This window comes from Schizosaccharomyces octosporus (genome assembly GCF_000150505.1).
Source record: "Schizosaccharomyces octosporus yFS286 unplaced genomic scaffold supercont6.1, whole genome shotgun sequence".
Lineage (NCBI taxonomy): Eukaryota > Fungi > Ascomycota > Schizosaccharomycetes > Schizosaccharomycetales > Schizosaccharomycetaceae > Schizosaccharomyces > Schizosaccharomyces octosporus.
In genome coordinates, this window is record NW_013185619.1 from 844332 (window position 1) to 863076 (window position 18745).

At 37.7% G+C, this 18745-nt stretch overlaps 8 protein-coding genes across 8 annotated transcripts; 4 read left to right on the top strand and 4 right to left on the bottom strand.

The window, feature by feature from the left end:
• Nucleotides 1–61: 61 nt before the first annotated feature.
• On the top strand, nt 62–962 carry SOCG_02997 (translation elongation factor eIF5A). Its single transcript, XM_013161487.1, has one exon. It carries the CDS (start codon nt 170–172, stop codon nt 647–649), a length of 480 nt encoding a protein of 159 aa, XP_013016941.1. The 5' UTR covers nt 62–169; the 3' UTR covers nt 650–962.
• Nucleotides 963–1390: 428 nt separating this feature from the next.
• SOCG_02998 (gfo/idh/mocA family oxidoreductase) lies at nt 1391–2907 on the top strand. Its single transcript, XM_013161488.1, has one exon. The coding sequence runs from the start codon at nt 1511–1513 to the stop codon at nt 2615–2617; it is 1107 nt and encodes a 368-aa protein (XP_013016942.1). The 5' UTR covers nt 1391–1510; the 3' UTR covers nt 2618–2907.
• Nucleotides 2844–4859, top strand: SOCG_02999 (glucan 1,3-beta-glucosidase Bgl2). Its single transcript, XM_013161489.1, has one exon. It carries the CDS (start codon nt 3754–3756, stop codon nt 4720–4722), a length of 969 nt encoding a protein of 322 aa, XP_013016943.1. The 5' UTR covers nt 2844–3753; the 3' UTR covers nt 4723–4859.
• A 169-nt stretch (nt 4860–5028) lies between these two features.
• Nucleotides 5029–7067, top strand: SOCG_03000 (seven transmembrane receptor-like protein). Its single transcript, XM_013161490.1, has 3 exons — nt 5029–5178; nt 5237–5309; nt 5528–7067. The coding sequence occupies exons 1-3, from the start codon at nt 5092–5094 to the stop codon at nt 6886–6888; spliced, it is 1521 nt and encodes a 506-aa protein (XP_013016944.1). The 5' UTR covers nt 5029–5091; the 3' UTR covers nt 6889–7067.
• SOCG_03001 (telomere end-binding protein Pot1) lies at nt 6591–9890 on the bottom strand. Its single transcript, XM_013161491.1, has 3 exons — nt 8905–9890; nt 8726–8846; nt 6591–8575 (listed from the first exon to the last, which is right to left on the bottom strand). Exons 1-3 carry the CDS (start codon nt 9094–9096, stop codon nt 7107–7109), a joined length of 1782 nt encoding a protein of 593 aa, XP_013016945.1. The 5' UTR covers nt 9097–9890; the 3' UTR covers nt 6591–7106.
• On the bottom strand, nt 9827–13486 carry SOCG_03002 (IPT/TIG ankyrin repeat protein). The gene has a single exon (XM_013161492.1). It carries the CDS (start codon nt 13298–13300, stop codon nt 10010–10012), a length of 3291 nt encoding a protein of 1096 aa, XP_013016946.1. The 5' UTR covers nt 13301–13486; the 3' UTR covers nt 9827–10009.
• Nucleotides 13487–13569: 83 nt separating this feature from the next.
• On the bottom strand, nt 13570–16530 carry SOCG_03003 (vacuolar import and degradation protein Vid28). Its single transcript, XM_013161493.1, has 2 exons — nt 14953–16530; nt 13570–14912 (listed from the first exon to the last, which is right to left on the bottom strand). The coding sequence occupies exons 1-2, from the start codon at nt 16159–16161 to the stop codon at nt 13806–13808; spliced, it is 2316 nt and encodes a 771-aa protein (XP_013016947.1). The 5' UTR covers nt 16162–16530; the 3' UTR covers nt 13570–13805.
• A 20-nt stretch (nt 16531–16550) lies between these two features.
• On the bottom strand, nt 16551–18707 carry SOCG_03004 (CAF assembly factor complex subunit B). Its single transcript, XM_013161494.1, has 4 exons — nt 18195–18707; nt 18011–18119; nt 17719–17961; nt 16551–17670 (listed from the first exon to the last, which is right to left on the bottom strand). Exons 1-4 carry the CDS (start codon nt 18324–18326, stop codon nt 16622–16624), a joined length of 1533 nt encoding a protein of 510 aa, XP_013016948.1. The 5' UTR covers nt 18327–18707; the 3' UTR covers nt 16551–16621.
• Nucleotides 18708–18745: the final 38 nt, after the last annotated feature.

An 18745-nucleotide genomic window follows, 5' to 3' on the forward strand; every position in this document is an offset into this window, starting at 1 on the left:
TGTAAATTTTATTGACCAATGATATACAAGTGCAACTGTGGTCAAGAATTTCATATATATGCTGGAATTCCCACAAAATTCACGTCTCTGAACAAAGTAGGAAGCTTTCTTTTCGACCTTGTCTTATATATTTTTGATTTTTTTTTTCTTTTTGTAAAACTACATAAAAATGGCTGAAGAAGAACACCAGATTGATTTCGAAGGTGGTGAGGCCGGTGCCTCTTTGACTTTCCCTACCCAATGCTCTTCTTTGCGTAAGAACGGCCACGTTGTCATCAAGGGCCGTCCTTGCAAGATTGTGGAAATGTCTACCTCCAAGACCGGTAAGCACGGTCACGCCAAGGTCAACATCGTTGCCGTTGACATTTTCACCGGCCGTAAGTACGAAGATGTCTCTCCTTCCACCCACAACATGGAAGTTCCTGTCGTTAAGCGTGATGACTACCAATTGGTTCACATTGATGACGGTTTCTTGTCCCTCATGACCTCCGATGGTAGCACCAAGGACGACGTTCGTATTCCCGAAGGTGAAATTGGTCAACAAATTGAAGAAGGTTTCGAGGAGGGCAAGGACTTGATCATCTCTGTCGTCTCTGCCATGGGTGAAGAGATCCCCCTCAGCGTTCGTGAGGCTCCTTCCAGCTCTTAAGTTGGGTAAGTCCCTCTGTATACGTGGTGGGTGCAAAAATATAGTCGTTCTTATATTGTTACCGTGTTGGTAATGCCCTATTTGAAGGATAGACAATCCCTTTGCATGCCATTCAAGAAGCATGGCTTTAAAGATGGATGTTTCTGTTTTTGTTTTTGTCATTGACAAACATGCATGTTTCTTATTCTTACGATTTTCTTAATGGATGGATTGGTCAAATAAAAATGGAATCACATACGTTAACTGATGTGATGTACGGTATTGCGCATGAAAGAGTCTTGTAGTTGAGTAAAAGTAAGAGACCAACGAATGTAAAAAAAAAAAAAGGGCATCATTTCGATTAGATTTCCTTTCACCATAGCTTAAGTCTTAAAGACTAAAAGTAAGACTTGTGCTATGTACTATAGAAGGGTGCTGAACAACTAACTCTACTAGAAACAACTTTATTATAAAGAAATACCATGGCTTGTTTGTAATTGTTTCAACATAGGAGAAAACTAAAAGACTGAAAACCTGGAAGGCTGGAAAACTAAAAGGCAAAGCGCTGGACGGGTAGAACTTGAAGAATTGTTAATTCACTAAATTTCTGAATTTTTTCATATTCTTAGAGTCGTCTAGATATGGTGGATTTTCCTATACTTAGGTATGGAGTATATGAGGCTTGTATCCTTATTGGAGTAACAGGGACATCACATAACGTAAGCAAAGGATTTGTATCAAAGGATCAGTTATAAGGATATAATCCGTCCAAGCAAGCTTACCCACTCTCTATACAAAAAAATAGTAGATTTTCTTGTTGTGTAGATTCGAGTACCATCTTTAATTCATTCTTTGCTACCTAGAAAGTAATATCTATAGACCATGAGCCCTATCAAAACCGCAGTCCTTGGAACAGGCATGTCTGCCTTTATATTCCATTACCCTTTTTTGGAAGCATTGCCTGAAAAGTTCGAGATTTATGCTGCCTGGGAGCGTCGTGCAACTGCTGAACATTCCAAAGCACGTAGCGCATACCCAAACATCAAGGTGTACACTCAACTAGACGAACTTTTGGCTGACCCTAAAGTAGAGTTGGTGGTCGTGTCTCTTCCTCCTGACGCTCACGTGGACGCAGTTACTGCCGCTTTGAATGCAGGAAAGCATGTACTTTGTGAGAAACCATTCACACCTACTTATGAAGAAGGAAAGCGATTGTTCGACTTGGCCAAGTCCAAGAACCTCTTGTTGGCCGTCTACCAAAACCGTCGTTGGGACGGTGACTTTTTGACTGCAAAAGACGTTATCGACAGCGGTCGCTTAGGTGACATTGTTGAGCTTGAATCCCATATTGACCGTCACCGTCTGTTCCGTAAGGGTAACTGGAAAGACGTGCCTAGCCCAGGTTCTGGTTTAGTTTACGATTTGGGAGCTCATTTGATTGATCAAGCAGTTTATCTTTTTGGTGTTCCTGAATCTGTGACCGGAAAAGTGTTTTGCCAACGTCAAATTCCTCCTTTGGAAGTAGAAGACAATTTTACCATTGTTTTGCACTATCCTGCCAAGGAAGGTAAGCTTCCCGTTGAGGTGATTTTACGTTCCACCAGCATTTCTTGTGGTCTCTCCTTCCGTTATTGCATCAAGGGTACCCGAGGTACATTCTTGAAATTTGGCTCTGATCCCCAAGAAGGCCAACTTAACAAGGGAATGAAGCCTTCAGAAGGAGGTTATGGCCAAGAATCTTCTGAAAATTATGCTAAGCTATGGACCGTTCCTTTAGATGCCGATGTCAAAGCACTTCCTGCACCTGCCTTGAGTACCGTCCCCACCATTTCTGGAAACTACCTTGCATTATATGAAGAAGTTTATGAGAGTATTTCGAACAAATCTTTTACTACTTCTGTTCTTCCTGAACAAGTCTTAACAGTCGAAAAGATTATTGAGGCTGCCTACAAGAGTTCAGAAACTTCGGCTTCTGTAAAGATTAATTAATTTACGCACGTTTACGATTTTTTGGGATTTTTTTTATAAATTTCCCCTGCAATCATTAAATCTTTATTTTTTTAGATGTCACTTGTCTCAAAAAAAAAAAAAAAAAAAAAAAAGAAATTGAATTTGAATTTGAATCACATATACAGAAATGCTCGCTCATTTCATCCCCTTACCGTTGGTAAGCCGGACCTAGAACTTCTTTAATAAAATTTTCTCTTCTTCATTTTTTACTTTTTTAAATGAAAATGAACTGTGACTCAAATTCAGTCGGTGTCACTATTAAACCGGTGTTGAAATTAATTGAAATTTGAAGCAAATTTTGCAATAAGCTATCTAAACCAATGGATTTCGAATATATAAGGAAACTAATTACAACAAATGACTAAAGCAGACCAAATCGGAAATGCACTTGCATCCGCGATGGAATTTACATTCCATTAAGGCTGATATTATACGACTACGTTTGCGAAAAGCTATTTCTACGTCAAGAATAATGGCCTGTCCAAAAGATGATCGTTCTATTTATAGAAAGGAATCGATGGCTCTCTCTGGCCCTATTCTTATAAACAATTCATTAGTAACGGATTAAAAAAATTGGTCATTATTATTGTTTTTACCAAAACAAAAACCTCCATATGAACGTTTTCTGAAATTCTGAAATTCTAAAACTCAAAACCAACCGTCCATCATCCGAAAGTGTCAACAAAAAAGCACGGTATTTTTACCGAAAAGGCAAACTCGGTCCAACCATTCAGAACAATACGGGAGTCTGTTTGGATACTGGGAGTTTTCTTAATCTTCAGATGGGCTGAAATTTGGATTCACGTAATTTTTAATTGGAATGGCCACCAAGACCATATGAATAATGAGCGATTGTTTAATTTGTATCATAATTGCCATCGAGAAAATGATTACCGTTGGATCATAATAGTTGGAATTGAAAATTTATCGGCTTAAACTTCTCTTGAAATTCAATATATAAGGGCTAGTCAAAACTAGTAAGGTCTAAAAAATCTGAAAAACCAGCTTAGTCCTTTTGAAATTTATCTGAAAAGAAAAAGAAAGGTTTACTTTCATTTGCTTCGGTCCTTCTTGCGTTATTTATTTTAAAAAAACCTATACATCGATTTCACAATATGATGTTTATCCCTTCAGTTTTGGCAGCAGCCCTCGCTTTATTGCCAAGTGTTGGTTATGCAGTAAACAGATCTGCAGCCGAATTAGCTTCTTACAGTTCCAATAATTCTCAGGATGATGGCAACTTGAATTTTTGCATTGGTGCAAAGAATCCGAATGGTGGTTGTAAGACAACTGACGACTATTTGGCCGATTTGAATGCATTGGCTAATTACTCGTCTACCGTGCGTACTTACGCTACGAGTGATTGCAACACTTTGCAAAACTTATTGCCCGCTTTGTCTCAAGCTTCCCACAATTTTAGTGCATACGTTGGTGTCTGGCCTACGGATGATGCACACTACGCTCAAGAGAAGAACGCTTTGACCCAGTTTTTACCCAAGTACGGAGTTCGTAATGTTAAGGGTATAACCGTTGGATCGGAAGTCTTGTACAGAAACGACCTCAGCGCTAGTGTTCTTGGTGACCGTATCAAGGACGTCCGAGGTCTTGTAAAGAGTCTTGGATTTGATGTTCCTGTCGGTACAGCCGACAGTTGGAATCTCTGGGCCGCTGGTAGTGGTGATGCTGCTATTCAAGCTAGTGATTTTATTATGGCGAACGATTTTCCTTACTGGCAGGGTCAAAATACAAGCAACATGACGAATACCTTTGTTTCTGATACTCTTACCGCTCTTGAGCGCGTTCAACATGTCAAGGGCACAAACAATGTAACATTCTTGGTTGGTGAGACTGGCTGGCCTACTGGAGGACCTCATTATGGCGAAGCTCAGACATCTGTTGACATTGCTAAGCAATTCTTCCACGATGCTTTGTGTCAAGTTTTGAAGAAAGGCATTGATATCTGTTACTTTGAAGCCTTTGATGAGCCTTACAAAGGTGCCGACAGCAACGTTGAACCCCATTTTGGTGCTTACTATAGCAACCGTGTCCCCAAATTTTCATTGAATTGTACTGAATCATCTTAAAAAAGACTATTTATTCTACTGAACATAACAAATGTTTAGATATGACACTATTAGCATATATGTTAGCATACATTTACATTTTAGCATTAACTAATCATGCATTTTACTTTACATTATAAACATATAAAACTGAACCGTCTTAAATCCTTGTAGTCTTTGAAAAATATTTACAGGAGTATAACAACTAGAGCAATTAATTTATGTAAACCATTGTAAGTTTTGCTGTTCTCAATCCCTAAGCATGTTTATTATTGTAGTTTGATTTACCTCACTATCATTGATAGCGAGCTCAGATAGCTTATGCAGACGTCAGCGACGGTTCGTATCAACAAGTAGCGCTTGCAACCTGCGAAGAGCCAAGTTCAGGAAATGCCAATTCTCAGATTACTGCTGGTTGGGTGTCTAGTTTGCATGCAAAGCATGCTTGCTCTTGCATCAGACAATAAAAGTCTGTTGGTAAGTTTAGTCTTTGTTGCATACTTGGAAGATTAGATTGTTAACAACGTATCGCCAGACGGAAGATATTATGGCATCTCAAATTTGCAATGGAATGTATGCCAAAAAAGGGAAATCTTCAGAAATTAAACGTAAGTTTTTAAGTTGCCATTTTGCTGGATAGTGAAATATGAAGATGTTAAATGAAACCGAAAAGTCAGCGGACAGTATGCGATAATTTTCAAATTTACATCATTTAAGTTTCGAATGTTGGTTTGAAAGACTTTTTTCTTCGTAAAATGTCGCTTATTTCTGGCGCAACTACCATGTCCTATATAAAACCTTACTTTTTAACTAACGTCTTATTTAGTAAACGTCGACGAGCTTCAATCTAGCTTTGACGGTGCCATTCGTTTGTTAATATTTAATTGGAAAGAAGTTGATGCAGTGGGTTTGGTTGGTGAAAATAAGGAACGCCATTACATCTGCGACTATCCTGAAATAGAAGCCGATATGTGTACGGAAGAACAGTACGGACTTTATTTAGTTGATGAAGTTAAACCCCATAACTCAATTTTCTCTGACTTTATAAACGCCAAAGCGTTGGATTCACCTTTTGTCTATCCCGTGGCTGAAACAGGTTTATACTGTGTTTTTACTGCACCATTGGAAGGTGATAAAGAAATGTACACTATTAGCGTTACTTGGGAAAACTATTTTGGTGAGCTTGATGCTACAGAATATCCTCATCTGTTTTTGAACCCCATCTTGCTTATTTTGAATGTGCTTGTAGCTATTTGGTGGTCATTTTCTGTATTTCGCTTCAGACACGACCTTTTGCAAGTCCAAAAATATATATCAGGAGTGGTTATACTTTCTTTAGTATGTGGTTTCGTGTCTTCTGGATACTTCTTCTATGCCAATGCAAATGGCTATACCAATACAAGCAAAGGAATTGCCTTCATTTTATCAATTTTTCAGGCAGCTCGTCAATCCTATTTTGGATTTCTCGTTCTAATTGTCTCCCTGGGTTATTCGATCGTTGTTCCAACCCTTGGTAGTCTTCTTCGAAAATGCCAAATTCTTGGAGGTCTTCAATTCGTCGCTTTAAGCTTCTTCCTTACTTCTTTGTTTGTGAGCCCAAACAACCAAGAGTCTCTTGTCCTAATGATTGCTGCACCTATCTTTTTATGCACCATTTTCGCCATGTTTTTCTGGATTGTTTTGGCTTTGAATAATACAATTCAAGATCTTCGTTTGCGTAAGCAAACTGTGAAAGCTCAAATGTATACTCGTTTATGGGTAGTTATCTGCTTTGGTATAATTGCCTACGGAGCAATTGTTATTGCTAATGCTGTATTAATTGGGATCAACGGTCAAATGAACTACTATTTGAAGTACTGGAAATTACTTTGGTTTTTAGATTACGGTTATGCTGATATACTTTCTTTCTTTTTGATGGTAACTATCTTGTATATTTGGAGACCTACGGAAAACAATCGTCGTTTTGCTATGAGTGAACAAGTAGCCCAAGACGTTGATGAATTCGAAATGACATCCTCAGTCTCTCACGAAAGTTTGCCCATGTATCAAGAACAGTCTACTTCGGAAGCTCAGCATGGCGCGAGGACCGGGAATGCAGATGAGCATCAAGCTCTCTTTGCTGTGGACGATGAAAGTGATGAAGAAACTTCATATCGTGTGAATGAAGACAAACAAAAGCCTGTTTAGATATGTGGTCCATTTTTACACTTCGGACGTCTGCATGCCTATATTTAATTCGAATATTAGATTTCTTTTTCGACTTATTATGAAAATCCTAGATGCCTTCATATTTTTCCATATTATAGTTATTACTTTTAAATAAAATCTCTTTCATTAATAGTAAAAAAGATTTTACTAGAACAATATATTCTATAAGGACTGGAGAAGCGTACAGATCGTTTAGATTATATTATTCTTGTCCCAAAAGCTCTCCATCGTTTTGACAAAAAAGATTTTGGTTGCGATTCTGCATTACTGAGGGGTATGTATTCCGTAACGAATATATCAAACCATGGAGTCTCATCAATTTCTTTCGGAATTTGGTCACTCGAGGTTCCCTTGGACAGAAGTTTGCTTACTCGCTCTTCCAAATTTCCCCAAATCAGAAATAGTCTTTCCCGGATTCTAAGTAAAACCTGATTCTCGGTTTTCAAATTGCAGGGATAGATAGTAGAGGTATTAAATAGTGTTTGAGCATCTTCGTTATAAAAAATTACCGGCAATGTTGTTCTAGAAGCGTCTCTAACAAGAAAGACGAACATCCATTTATATTCAGTAACATCAGAATCTGATATAGGAACAGAAAACTTTGTCAAATCCCTAGGCCAAAAATCCACTATTTGCACTCTGAGCCTGTGCTTTCGAGGTGTTGTAATGGAAGAAAGAGGAGAATGTAAAATAGTTGATATCGTCGTCATTGCAATTTCTGATGCATCGTTATAAACATGAGCAGTGATATCGGTGGCCTCAGGATAGTTGATTTCTCTCGTAATGAAAGGATTGACTTGATCATTTACAGTATTACCAGAGTCTTCTGACACTTCCTGATTCTTAACGTAACTTCTTTTTCTTTCCTTCAGACTATTCAATTCGGGGACACTAGGATCAACTTTCTCAATACTGCTCTTATATTTTTGACCAGGATCACCATGCATTACACATTCTAGTTGACCAATTCGATCAAGTTTAGCCCGGGCATTTTTTATAAAAACGTAATCTCCTTCTTGGACATAGTTACGACAATAATAATCATGCTCATCCCAAAGTATACATCTTACAGTATAGCGACCTTGAGGGCCTCTCCATCGCATATGCGGGGCTGTTTCGCGAGTTACTGGATAAAAAAACTCATTTTCTGAAAAATCTGTGACAAACAAGGTAAAATTTTTTTGTGTATACCACGTTTTGACAACCTGACCATAGAAGGTAAATCGCTTAGAAGGGCGGATTTCAGAAAGAGTAACGACTGCCGTCTCCTGATTGGTATCCAATTCACGTCCAATATTGGAAGAAGTTTGGATTGAAGGGGGACGAATTTCGATTTCTGTATGCTGTGACTCAAAGTGCTTTTGCCAGCAGATGCTAAGTAGCCTCGCGATCTCTACTTCTTCGGTGCTTATGTGAAATAACCGGAATGTATTACCAGATGAATTTCCTAAATCTTTATTCCATAACTGGTAAGTGAAGTCAGTCTTGGAGAGTCCCTGTTTGCTATCTCTGTAAGGTCGGATTGTTATGTGTTGCAGCAAAAGAATCTGACCTTCTTCAGTGATTTCAGGTAGATCATATTCGGTTTTACTAAACAAGTGTATTCGCAACCCTTCGGCATTAGGATGACAACTCGGATCCCAAAGCTCTACTGTCACTACCCAATCTAGTTACAATTCTGGATTAGCTATCAAACTGCGAGACGGGAATAGAAGAAAACATATTTTTACCCTAAGTTTTTATATCTTTTAGAGCTTGGATCTGAATACTTTTGCTTTCTTTTCAACTGAATGTCATTCCTTCATATCGCACTTACCACACGTCCCCCTAAGACTTTGTTTTTTGGGAGTAAATGTTTTAACAATGCCAAATAAATTTGTCACGAACCTTTGGTGTTTATTCTCCATACATTTCTTGACAGGATGGTAATGGGAATTCTACTATCAATTAGTAACTTCTCATAGTTAATATGACCTTGCAATGAAATGAACTTACACGAATTACAATCTCATTTTGGTTTAAATACAGGTCTTCAATATCATGTTGTATAGAGGGTTTCTCCATCAACTTTGTAAATAAGAGTTCCGTTTGGTACTTGGCTAGTTGGACAAATGAAGACAAGACAAGACAAGACAAGGTAGAGGTAGGTGCCTTTATTAAGAATATTAATAGATCAGCCAAGTTCATTGATTGCACAAAATAAGCGCTTTTAGTCACAGTTAAATATCAAAATTTTACTTAAAATGAATTCGAATGACGTGAAAACAATGAACGCAAGTAGTTATTCAAGTTGAATGCTTCATTTGACCCGGGAAGGTTAAGACATAATCAGTGAAGAGGGATTTCACAAAATATTTAGTAACATGAAATTGGTTGCTTCTGAGGATATGGTTGCCCAAAACACTTGCCAAAGGTTTTATAGTCGTGTACGACACAACTAGACTGCATAATAACATCTTTATGCCTGAATTTCTCCTGTAACAGATTTTTTTTTTATTTTTTTTTTTTTTGTAACAGGAAAAGCAATTGGATTTGTTTGATCGTGCCGGGAAGACACTAGCTCGCAATCAAAGGAATCATTGGAATGATGGTTTCTAAAGCAAGATATATTTATATAGTGTTTTGATAAGGAATATTTGGCTTAAAAGGGAAGGTTATTTAGAGATATAGCTTCGCAGAGGCTACCTCAAAAGGTAGCAATTTCAGAATTCAATTCAAACGTTTTGTGAAGGATTGCTTCTTCTTCTATAAATATTTTTTGGTAAATAACTTCTTCATCCTTACAATGAAACGGTAATGTGGTCTAAAAACAATTAGCAAGCTGTATTAGCTGGAATTCTACATTTTTTCATATGCTTCAGACCGATCGATGTGTGAAATACCAATATCAATCCTTAATATATCTATTGAACAAAACTATACTTCGGTGTAAAATTAACGTAAAAAAGCCCTGAGGTTCTCTTTTCTATTGTGAACGAGAGGTACACAATAATATAAACACGTCTTCGAGAATACTAAAAGATGAAACTTATGAAATATAAAAAATGAAAAAGAAATAACTAAGAGAAAATAAATAAATAAGATTGGTTACCACATTATTTCAAGCACCGATTATAAATTGATATAAATATCCTCCAATTACCTGTGCATAACTTCGAAGTCCAAAAATCGTCAAAACCAAGAGAGCAGGAAGCCAAAAAGAGAAAAGCATTAAATCCATTCCTGCTTTCTTTAACGTTTTTGCTTGCTCTTGGATGGCTTTTGTTTCTTCCGGTGTCAAGGCACTTGTTTTCCCTCGACCAACCAGGCGTGATTGCCATTTCAATGACCACCATGCACTTTTGTTATGATCACTATCTTCGGAAGGATTACCAGAAACAGTCTGAGGTACATAACCTTCGTGGGCAACTTCAGAATAGGGAGGAGGGACATCATCAGGAATAGCGGATATGCTTCTCAAAGTGGAAACCATAGCTTTTTGCATAAGTAGCGGTACTTCACTCATGTAATTTTGGGGTAACTCCTGTAAAGAAGGAAATAGGGTTGATGACCGTGACCATATTTTTTCTTTGATGTCTTCTATGGTACTTGATTGTTTTAAAGTTAAATCAGATTCAACTCTAGATTTTTCATCGAGTAAAGCAAAATCAGTTTCTTTCTTTTCGGCCACCAAACTTCTGAACTTCACGGTGGCTAAGTCATCTGCACATTTATCGTTAGCACCAGTTAAGTCAGGTGATGCACCTTTTGAAAGTAAACGTAAATAGATTTCAGGATATTCGTAGAGAGCAGCATAGTGAAGAGGTGTGTAGCCCAAAGAATCCCTTTTATTAATGTCAGCTCCATTATTGATTAGGAAGGTTGTAGCAGAACCAAGGCCAGCTGCAACGGAATAGTGCAGGAGTGTACGACCGAATTCATTTACGACATCAAAATCTGTAGGAAACGTTGTTTTTGTCTCATCTACTATAGATAAAGCGGCCAATATCGTACTTTCAAGACTGTTTGGGAACGGAACATTATGCTCCTTCGCGACCTGAGTGACCATACTCCTTAAAGACTCGATTTTTTCATTCATACATTCATGATGAGCTTTGCGGTCTTGATTAGAAGTTGGTTTTATAGAATTCGTAATATACTGAGCAAAATCATCCCTCCATGAGCTTAGTAGCTTTTTAGACAACGTCAAAGGGTTTTGAACTGTTCCAGTAAGTTTCAGACCAAGGACTTGTACTGTCAATTTGAAAAGTTCATTATCAAGATTATCCTCGTAGGTAAAAGTGGCGTTGGTGCCACTTGATTCCATTGAATAATTTAAAAATTTCACAGGAACCGTTTCAGCTACTGCTGCAGGAGGACATGTTGCAATTATCGTTGAATCACTCCAAGAAAAGGTCACAGCAGCTGGAGTTTCTCCAAACAAACAGACGAGGCCATTAAAGAAGTTAGCTCCTAAAATAGTTACTTCATAACCACCCATAATCGATCCTTTGTTAGGTATGATACGAGAAATAAGAGGCTCCCTTGGCTGGAGAGACGTTGGCGTGGTAGAAGTGGCACTACTCATGCTCTGTTTGTTAAAATGAGTTGTCTTGGGAATGGATTGGTAGCGTTCAGTATTTGGCGTAAAAGGACCTAAACTAGGATCAACGCTTTCTGAAAAGGCATTTGGAAATTGATTGTACGAAGAAAACTCAGGCGGAATGGATCTTGCTTCCATTTCCATGGATTCTTTATCGACCGTGTTAAGTGGACCACGCAAAACATGATCATCATTAGTAACAGGAACTGTCGAATAATCACTGGGCATATGAAATGTGGATTTATTCGAAATTACACTCACATCATTCTTCCCGGAGACATTAGAAGCTTCAGGAATCACAGGCTGTGTAGTCAATTGCTGAGGTTGACAATGAGAATTAATTTCAGATAATGTCCTTCTTCGCTTTTCAATAGGTCCTTTAACAGTATCAACCATAGACGGTGAATATATTTTTTGATTAGATTGATTATCGGAAGGATTCAATTTTTTCCCTTGTCTGACGGCTTTAGGTGTATTTCGGCTTTTATGATCATCAAGTACAGTTATGGGCTCTGGAAAAGAAAGACTAGCTACCAAGCTTGATGAAGAATACAGATCCCATGTCAAACGGAAATAGGGGCAAGACTGATGTGACGAGTAGCATGTAATTCTAGCATTGATATGTGCAACTTTTCCAAGTTGAGTTGACTCAAGCGGCACGAATTCAGGACCAGTAAATACCATAATCATTTTTTCTTCGTCAATGTCTTCTAATTTTGGGAATTGGTTAAGAAGTTTTATTTGGAAATTATGCTTTTGCTCTGGTGTAGCATCCGACATGGAACGCTCGCACGCTTTAAGTTTCGTGTAATTTGGCATACAGGCGTCTTTCGTTGCTTGGGAACGAGCGTTACGCTTTCTTTCACGAAGCAAACAGCGAATACAACATGTGCGAACAACATTACTAGCATTATCACCAGCTATCACTGTCGGAACTAATTGTAAATAGTCCTGAGGATCCTGACAGTTCACTATTTTTTTCATAGACTTTTTCTTCTCTTCGCGATGAGCCCAATTAGGTAAACGGATATATTTAAAAGGAACGGCTCCGCCATCAGCCTTTCGAATCTGAACCTGAAATAGCATATTAGTCTCCACTCTAGACCTCCATTTCTGCTCGTTAATGGCGGGAATGTGGTTAACAGACAAAACATATTCCTGAAGTTCGGGGAACGAAGCAGATAGTTCGGGAAAAGATTCACTTTGAGGATACAAAGAAGGTACTTTGGCTGGCAAATCAGTATTTGGAAAATTTTGATTATTTAAATAGGAAGGGTTTATTGCCGAAGTAGAAAAATCAGTAGCTGGTAAATTAAGGAATTGCTTAACAGCATCTCCGTTTGCATATATATCATCAGCTGTACCATTAAGATGATCGTTACCAATGTGGAAGTTTGTAGGTGGAGAAAAGATAGGAGGATTGGAAATTTGTGAATCGCTCATAAAAAAAGGATACGCATTGTCAATTTGAGGTGGCATGTAATCTGTCGAACGATCTTGAGATTCTTCACTTTCATCCTGAGAATTAGACAGGTTTGGAGACGACTCAAGTGAAAGTGAAGGTGGAACCTTTAAAAATTGCGTTGAAGCTTCTTTTGGTAACTCGTCAAACTTGAAAAACTCTCGCATGGCCGCGTCTCCGTTTTCATTATCATATTCAGGTGTTGAAAAGGTAAACTCGTCAAACGAAGATCTTGATCCATCAGAGCTCATCTTCGTATTTTTCTCTGGCTCCCAAGTTTCCTCCCTGTTCTCACCAGGCACTTGTTTCTTCATGAATAATTCTTCAAGTTGAAGATCGACGTCCATCTTTAAGATTGAAGAACCCTATAAGGAAAATAATTACCTTAATGGTATTTTTTCAAACGAAATTAAAGGAATGTATTATCAATTCGACCTATTTCGTATTATACCGGTTTAGTAAACTTGTTGGTTAACGAGTGGTTGGGATGTCATGGAGGAGTCCAACAGTACGCGCGATAATTACGAATCCTCATGCATCTCTGTGGAAGTTTTTCTTTATACAGATGGTTTACCAAGACTTTATTTTTCATTTTTTTATCTTCTTTCATAATTGTTCTAAGGATTGACGGCTCTTTTGTGCATCGTCTTTTGAACTTACAATATGCAAAATGATGTTTCATTTATTTACATAAATTCTCAATTGTATCATAATATCATAACTAATTAGATATTCTTTTCTCAGTTTAAGAAAAGAAGGAGAAAATCATAGAAGCATAGCTGTATCGTTACGGTTGTAAGATTCGTGAAGCATCGTGGGAGCTGTTGCGTATGAGAACGTCTCCTGTGAAGATTAGTTGAAAACGTGGATGCGAGCCAATGCATCCTTTACTCTTTCTCTGACATCAGGAGATGGATGATTTTGTAATAAAAACAAGCAATCTTCAAATCCTAATTCGCGCAAAATTTTGGCTCCTTGAATATCTTCTTCAGTAGGAGTCGACATTTGATTGGGCACTAGCAAACTTATGCAAAGCCATATTCCTGCTAAAAGAATTCCTGAACTTGATTCTAGAGTGTCATCTTCTAATATATCATAAGCAGGACGCATCTCGACATCATACTCATCATCTTGCAATTCCATTTCGCTACCACCAGTCGAACTGGAATTATCTGACAGATGTTCGGCCCGATAACATTCAGTTTCTTTAAGCATTGTATCTTTTATGAGTAACAGAATGTTTTTCTCTTCTAGGATAGCATCCCGAAATTCATCATCACTCGATGCAATATGCACCAAGGTGAATATACAAGGTTCTATTAAAAGGGAGTTGCGTGTCAGAAGTTTCTCATATATGACGTTCAATAAAACTGGTAATGATATAACTTCAAGAAATTCATATACGCCTTCACCCTTGGGGCACGCAAAATTCCTGAAGACTTGTAGAATTTGTTCCTGAACACCTATATCTTCATCACTACAAAGCTTCAAAACTTGATTGCGCCCTAGCTTTTGAATGATTTCTCTTTTCAATATTTCATCATTCTCATAAACGCTATTCCTTAAAGCCCATACGGCTTTTCTTCTTAAAGACTTGTCTTTGGCTGCAGTATTTGCAACCAGAACGTTTATAAAGTCGGGGGTTAAAAACTTGTGACGGAGCGGAGAGAATTTTAAAAGTAAGTTGCAGATGACAGCCATCGCTGACGACTGGACTCTAACGTCCGAATCAATTAGAAGTTTCATTAAGGGTTCATTAAGATCCGCCTCTGCTAATCCTGTCCTTAAGATATACACGCTTCTTGATAAGCTCAATATGCATTCACAAGCTGCTTTTCTAATATCTTTTGAATCATTAGACAAGGCATCAATTATGATTGGTAAGTAGTTGGCATCCACGACCATCTTCCGATATTCGTCTTTGGAAGTTGTTAGGGCGGCAATGAATAAGAGCAGAGACTTGACAGCAGTTAGAAACAAATACAAAATAATAACATACCTCCATTATAAGATCATTCTGTTCTTTAGTATTCGTTGGTAGTCTTAAGGCATCAGTTAAACAGCCGGCCTCCGTTATCGGATATTCTTCGTTACTATGTTTCACAACTTTATCCAGTAGTTCCTTGGAAGATATAATAACATTCGCATTAGCTGCAACTTTTTGCATTGCTTCATTTTCATTGACGAGCATAGCCAACAGCCGAGGAGCTATCTGCTGGGTTTCTTGAGACTGAGAAAACAATCTAATTAAGATGGGGATAACTATAAACTTGATGTCTTCTTCAGAATCTTTTCCAAGGATGCCGCTTTTATAGAGTGTCACTATGCAAGAAAGAGCCAGCAGTCGGATGGAAGAATGATATTCTCGGGCTAAGCTGAATAGCTCAAAAATTTGTTCACTCATCTTGTCACCAAATAAGGAAAATCTCAGATTCTTTAAACTTTCTAGTTCTTCATAATCTGTTTCAACTTCAAGCTCAATACTTTGTGGCAGCTTTGCACGTAAAGAAAATACTTTAAAGTACGAATTTAGAATAGCGAGCGAATTGACAATTAAAGTATCGCAGCTTTTGAAATATCTGTACCGAACCGACTCTTTCAGTTTTGACGTATAAGCAATTATAGAGAATATAGTATTACAGAAAGATGGTACCGAATGCACTTGTGGATTTCTTGATGAGACCATATGATCCAGAACCGAGGCAGCTAAAGAAGAAATTTGAATATCGTCAAACAAAGGATACTTTTTTTGAGCCGGTAAACAGTATAAATCAAACAGGCGATTAAATAGCCGCGAGAAATGAACTTGGGTCACAAATTCGGCAGCTTGATCAAAACTAAGCATGATCGTAAACACTTTCAATATTATAATCAGCACATTCTTTGGAACATCGTCTTCAACTGAGACTAATTCAATTACAGACAAAAGGTCTTCTGGTCGTAAAAAGTGAACAAACGCTTTTTTATCGTTTGACATAAGAGAGTTCAGCACAATAAAGACCTCGTATTTTTCTTCTAAAGATGACTCCTTAGAAGAAAACAAATTTAATAGAACTTTGGGGGCACCAGCTTCAATTGCTAATTCCTTTCTATCGTTCCTCCCTATAACCCAATTCTTGAGTGGAATTATGTTTCTTAATAGCTCTTTTTGGTCTGATATAACCAAAGCTAGCTTATCCTCACTAAAGAACTCAATGCTTTCTTCCATGATCGTGATTTTCTTTGACTTGAAGTGCTATACAGTTTATAGTTGACGCCAGTCGACAACCGCAAATAAAGAATTAGCCTTTACTTTTTATTTAATTCAAAATATAGCTATGAAGAGCGCTGTGTAATTGGAGTTCTTTTTTGGGAAGTAGAGGTTTTGAATTGGAGTATCATACCTACCAGGATGATGAAAACGAGGCGAACGGATATTCTTAAAATAAAATACTCGTTTTAAGCAATTGAAATGTATAAAATGATATTTCTACAAATAAAATATTGAAAGACAGTAATACTATCATTCAAATGAAAGCCGGGTATCCTGAAGTCAACGCAAGAACTCTTCAGGAAACCAATACAATGCCTATTAGATTGAGAGATAATGATCTATATGATAGTTTATTGTTTTATATACCATTTAAATATTAATTCTATGAAAGATAGTTACCAGTTGTTACTAGAAGTTAATTTTGGGGATATAGGGGAGTAGGCGCAATTCTCTTTTTCTGAGGTCGAGAATGTCCACTACTGTTCTTTACTTTAGTATCTTCTGGAATTTTAAGCTCTTTATCGAGTTTGGCGGGAGTAGAAAGTGAAGCAGTTGGTGTCACTTCCTTCGCTGGAACAGCGATCTGTTGCTCATAAAGATTTCCTAATTCCTCATTTGTAAAACTTATGCTAGAGCAAAATCCATCAATAGAAGTCATCATGAGAATGGTACCATCATCACTCCAGGCTAGATCAGTTAGCGTGGAGTAATGAAGGTTTGCAGCTCTATAGAACGGTTTGCAGTATTGTGTATCATAAACGTAAACAGCATCTTGACAAGCAATAGCAAAGATCATCCGATAAGGTAATGCGATGCATGAAGACGGAGGACTATGCTTCGAGACTTGTCTTAGTTCATACAATTTGGGTGAAAAACGCACAGCAATTGCTGGCTTGGAAAATCCAGTTAGAGAAGCTACAGGTTGTCTTAAAATGCTTGGCCTGGTAAATATATATACGGTATGTATCGATTCAGTATTCGGCTGACCGTGTAATCGAAGCTTTCCAGCTGGTGTAATCAATAGAAAGCCATCTGGAGAAAATGCGGGACGGCGAAAAAATGAAACAAGAGTTTCATTGCAGTATAAAGAATAAGTAACTTTAAATGGATTTTCAGTGCCGCCTTCAGGTACGATATCTAAATCCATATTTGTCTGAGAACCAGAACTCGAACCATTATCTTCATATTTAGAGCTGCCGTTTCGATCATTGTCCACATCAACATCACTAGTTTGTTGTGTCGGAACAGAAGAGGACTTCGAGTTCTGAGTATTCAAGTAGTCTATGCGATGGATTCGTGATTTCAGATTCAGCAGAGGAAGTGAGGAATCTCTGATTTGTTTTTCAAACTTATAGACGCATATTGATCGATCGCTGCTTTGAGTAACCACATACTCCTTCAAAGGGTCCCAAGTCACACCCTGGACATAGTGAAGGTGATCGAAATTTTGAGATAACAACTGCCCTGTAAGAAATTATTTAGTCAAACTAAGCTCAAATAGTTATAAATTACCTGTTTGCGTATTGTATATCCGTGTACTGTTGTCCATTGCACCAGCAACTATATAATTTCCATCTGGAGACCAGCAAATATCATAAACTTCCGCACCCATAGAGCGACATATGGTTTTCACTTTCCAAAACTCTTTTGCAAGGGCAAGCTCTTCAGCATCATCTGCCAATGTAGCTGCTGGTGTAGAAGATGGAACCCAAAGAAAGATAGTACCTTCGTCTCCAGCTGTCGCTAACATGTCTCCTTAAAGTATTAGCAAATGTGAACCTGATTGCCGTTATGAAAAAATTACCTTGTGGACTAAATCGAGCAACATTCACGGCCTGCGCATGCCGACTTAATGTAGATAGAAATTCAATTTTCGGGTTCATGTTTTCATCGAGACATGTATATCTCCAAATCTGGCTTGTCAATACATTTATTGTTCAAAAGCGCGTACTGCCATGAATGGCTTTCTTCCCAATGATCGTTCATACCCTTATTTTACTGTCCCCTCCGCATGTAGCAAATCTATTCTTTCCATTTTTTTGGAAATCGATTGAATAAATAGGCGTGTGATCATCATTAGCATCGTAATGCCATCGTATTTGCAAAACCTCTGTTTTCATGTTATAGATCAAATATGCAAATCTTTATTCAATGTATTTCCTTCGCTTCTGCAAAACGCCTTAATGAAATTCTCTATTTTTTTATCATATGGTTCTTTTCGTAATGTTGTCGAAGAAATCTTCAAAAATAGCAATTCTAGTTAAAACAGGCACCCTTCATGAAAGCAGGGTCGGAACAAGAGCCAAATATACGACAGGGTTTAGTAGTATAATGACTTACCCGTTTTTACTACTAGAACGAAAAATATAATAAAAAGAATACAATTATGTTTGGTTCCTGATCTGAATTTTACTCGTAGGTTTCAAGTCTAACTGAGTTTTCTGTCATTCGAGCAATAGTATTGTCACATGCCTACTAACTAAATGTGGTATAAGGTATTTATAAATATCAACCTGTCTTAAAAGCAAACTAATCTAAA

Excerpts from the sequence above, each read along its gene's own strand:
- SOCG_02998 (XM_013161488.1), top strand. The coding sequence starts at position 1,511 with ATGAGCCCTATCAAAACCGCAGTCCTTGGAACAGGCATGTCTGCCTTT.
- SOCG_03003 (XM_013161493.1), bottom strand. The coding sequence starts at position 16,161 with ATGGAAGAAAGCATTGAGTTCTTTAGTGAGGATAAGCTAGCTTTGGTT. Across the intron at positions 14,913-14,952 it reads AGAATGATCTTATAATGGAG|TCTCTGCTCTTATTCATTGC; the intron begins GTATGTTATTAT and ends ACTGCTGTCAAG.
- SOCG_03002 (XM_013161492.1), bottom strand. The coding sequence starts at position 13,300 with ATGGACGTCGATCTTCAACTTGAAGAATTATTCATGAAGAAACAAGTG.
- SOCG_03004 (XM_013161494.1), bottom strand. The coding sequence starts at position 18,326 with ATGAAAACAGAGGTTTTGCAAATACGATGGCATTACGATGCTAATGAT. Across the intron at positions 18,120-18,194 it reads GAGGGGACAGTAAAATAAGG|ATTTGGAGATATACATGTCT; the intron begins GTATGAACGATC and ends TTGACAAGCCAG. Across the intron at positions 17,671-17,718 it reads GATATACAATACGCAAACAG|GGCAGTTGTTATCTCAAAAT; the intron begins GTAATTTATAAC and ends AATTTCTTACAG.
- SOCG_02997 (XM_013161487.1), top strand. The coding sequence starts at position 170 with ATGGCTGAAGAAGAACACCAGATTGATTTCGAAGGTGGTGAGGCCGGT.
- SOCG_03000 (XM_013161490.1), top strand. The coding sequence starts at position 5,092 with ATGCCAATTCTCAGATTACTGCTGGTTGGGTGTCTAGTTTGCATGCAA. Across the intron at positions 5,179-5,236 it reads CAGACAATAAAAGTCTGTTG|ACGGAAGATATTATGGCATC; the intron begins GTAAGTTTAGTC and ends ACGTATCGCCAG. Across the intron at positions 5,310-5,527 it reads GAAATCTTCAGAAATTAAAC|TAAACGTCGACGAGCTTCAA; the intron begins GTAAGTTTTTAA and ends CGTCTTATTTAG.
- SOCG_02999 (XM_013161489.1), top strand. The coding sequence starts at position 3,754 with ATGATGTTTATCCCTTCAGTTTTGGCAGCAGCCCTCGCTTTATTGCCA.
- SOCG_03001 (XM_013161491.1), bottom strand. The coding sequence starts at position 9,096 with ATGAACTTGGCTGATCTATTAATATTCTTAATAAAGGCACCTACCTCT. Across the intron at positions 8,847-8,904 it reads AAAATGAGATTGTAATTCGT|AATTCCCATTACCATCCTGT; the intron begins GTAAGTTCATTT and ends AATTGATAGTAG. Across the intron at positions 8,576-8,725 it reads AAGTCTTAGGGGGACGTGTG|ATTGGGTAGTGACAGTAGAG; the intron begins GTAAGTGCGATA and ends AATTGTAACTAG.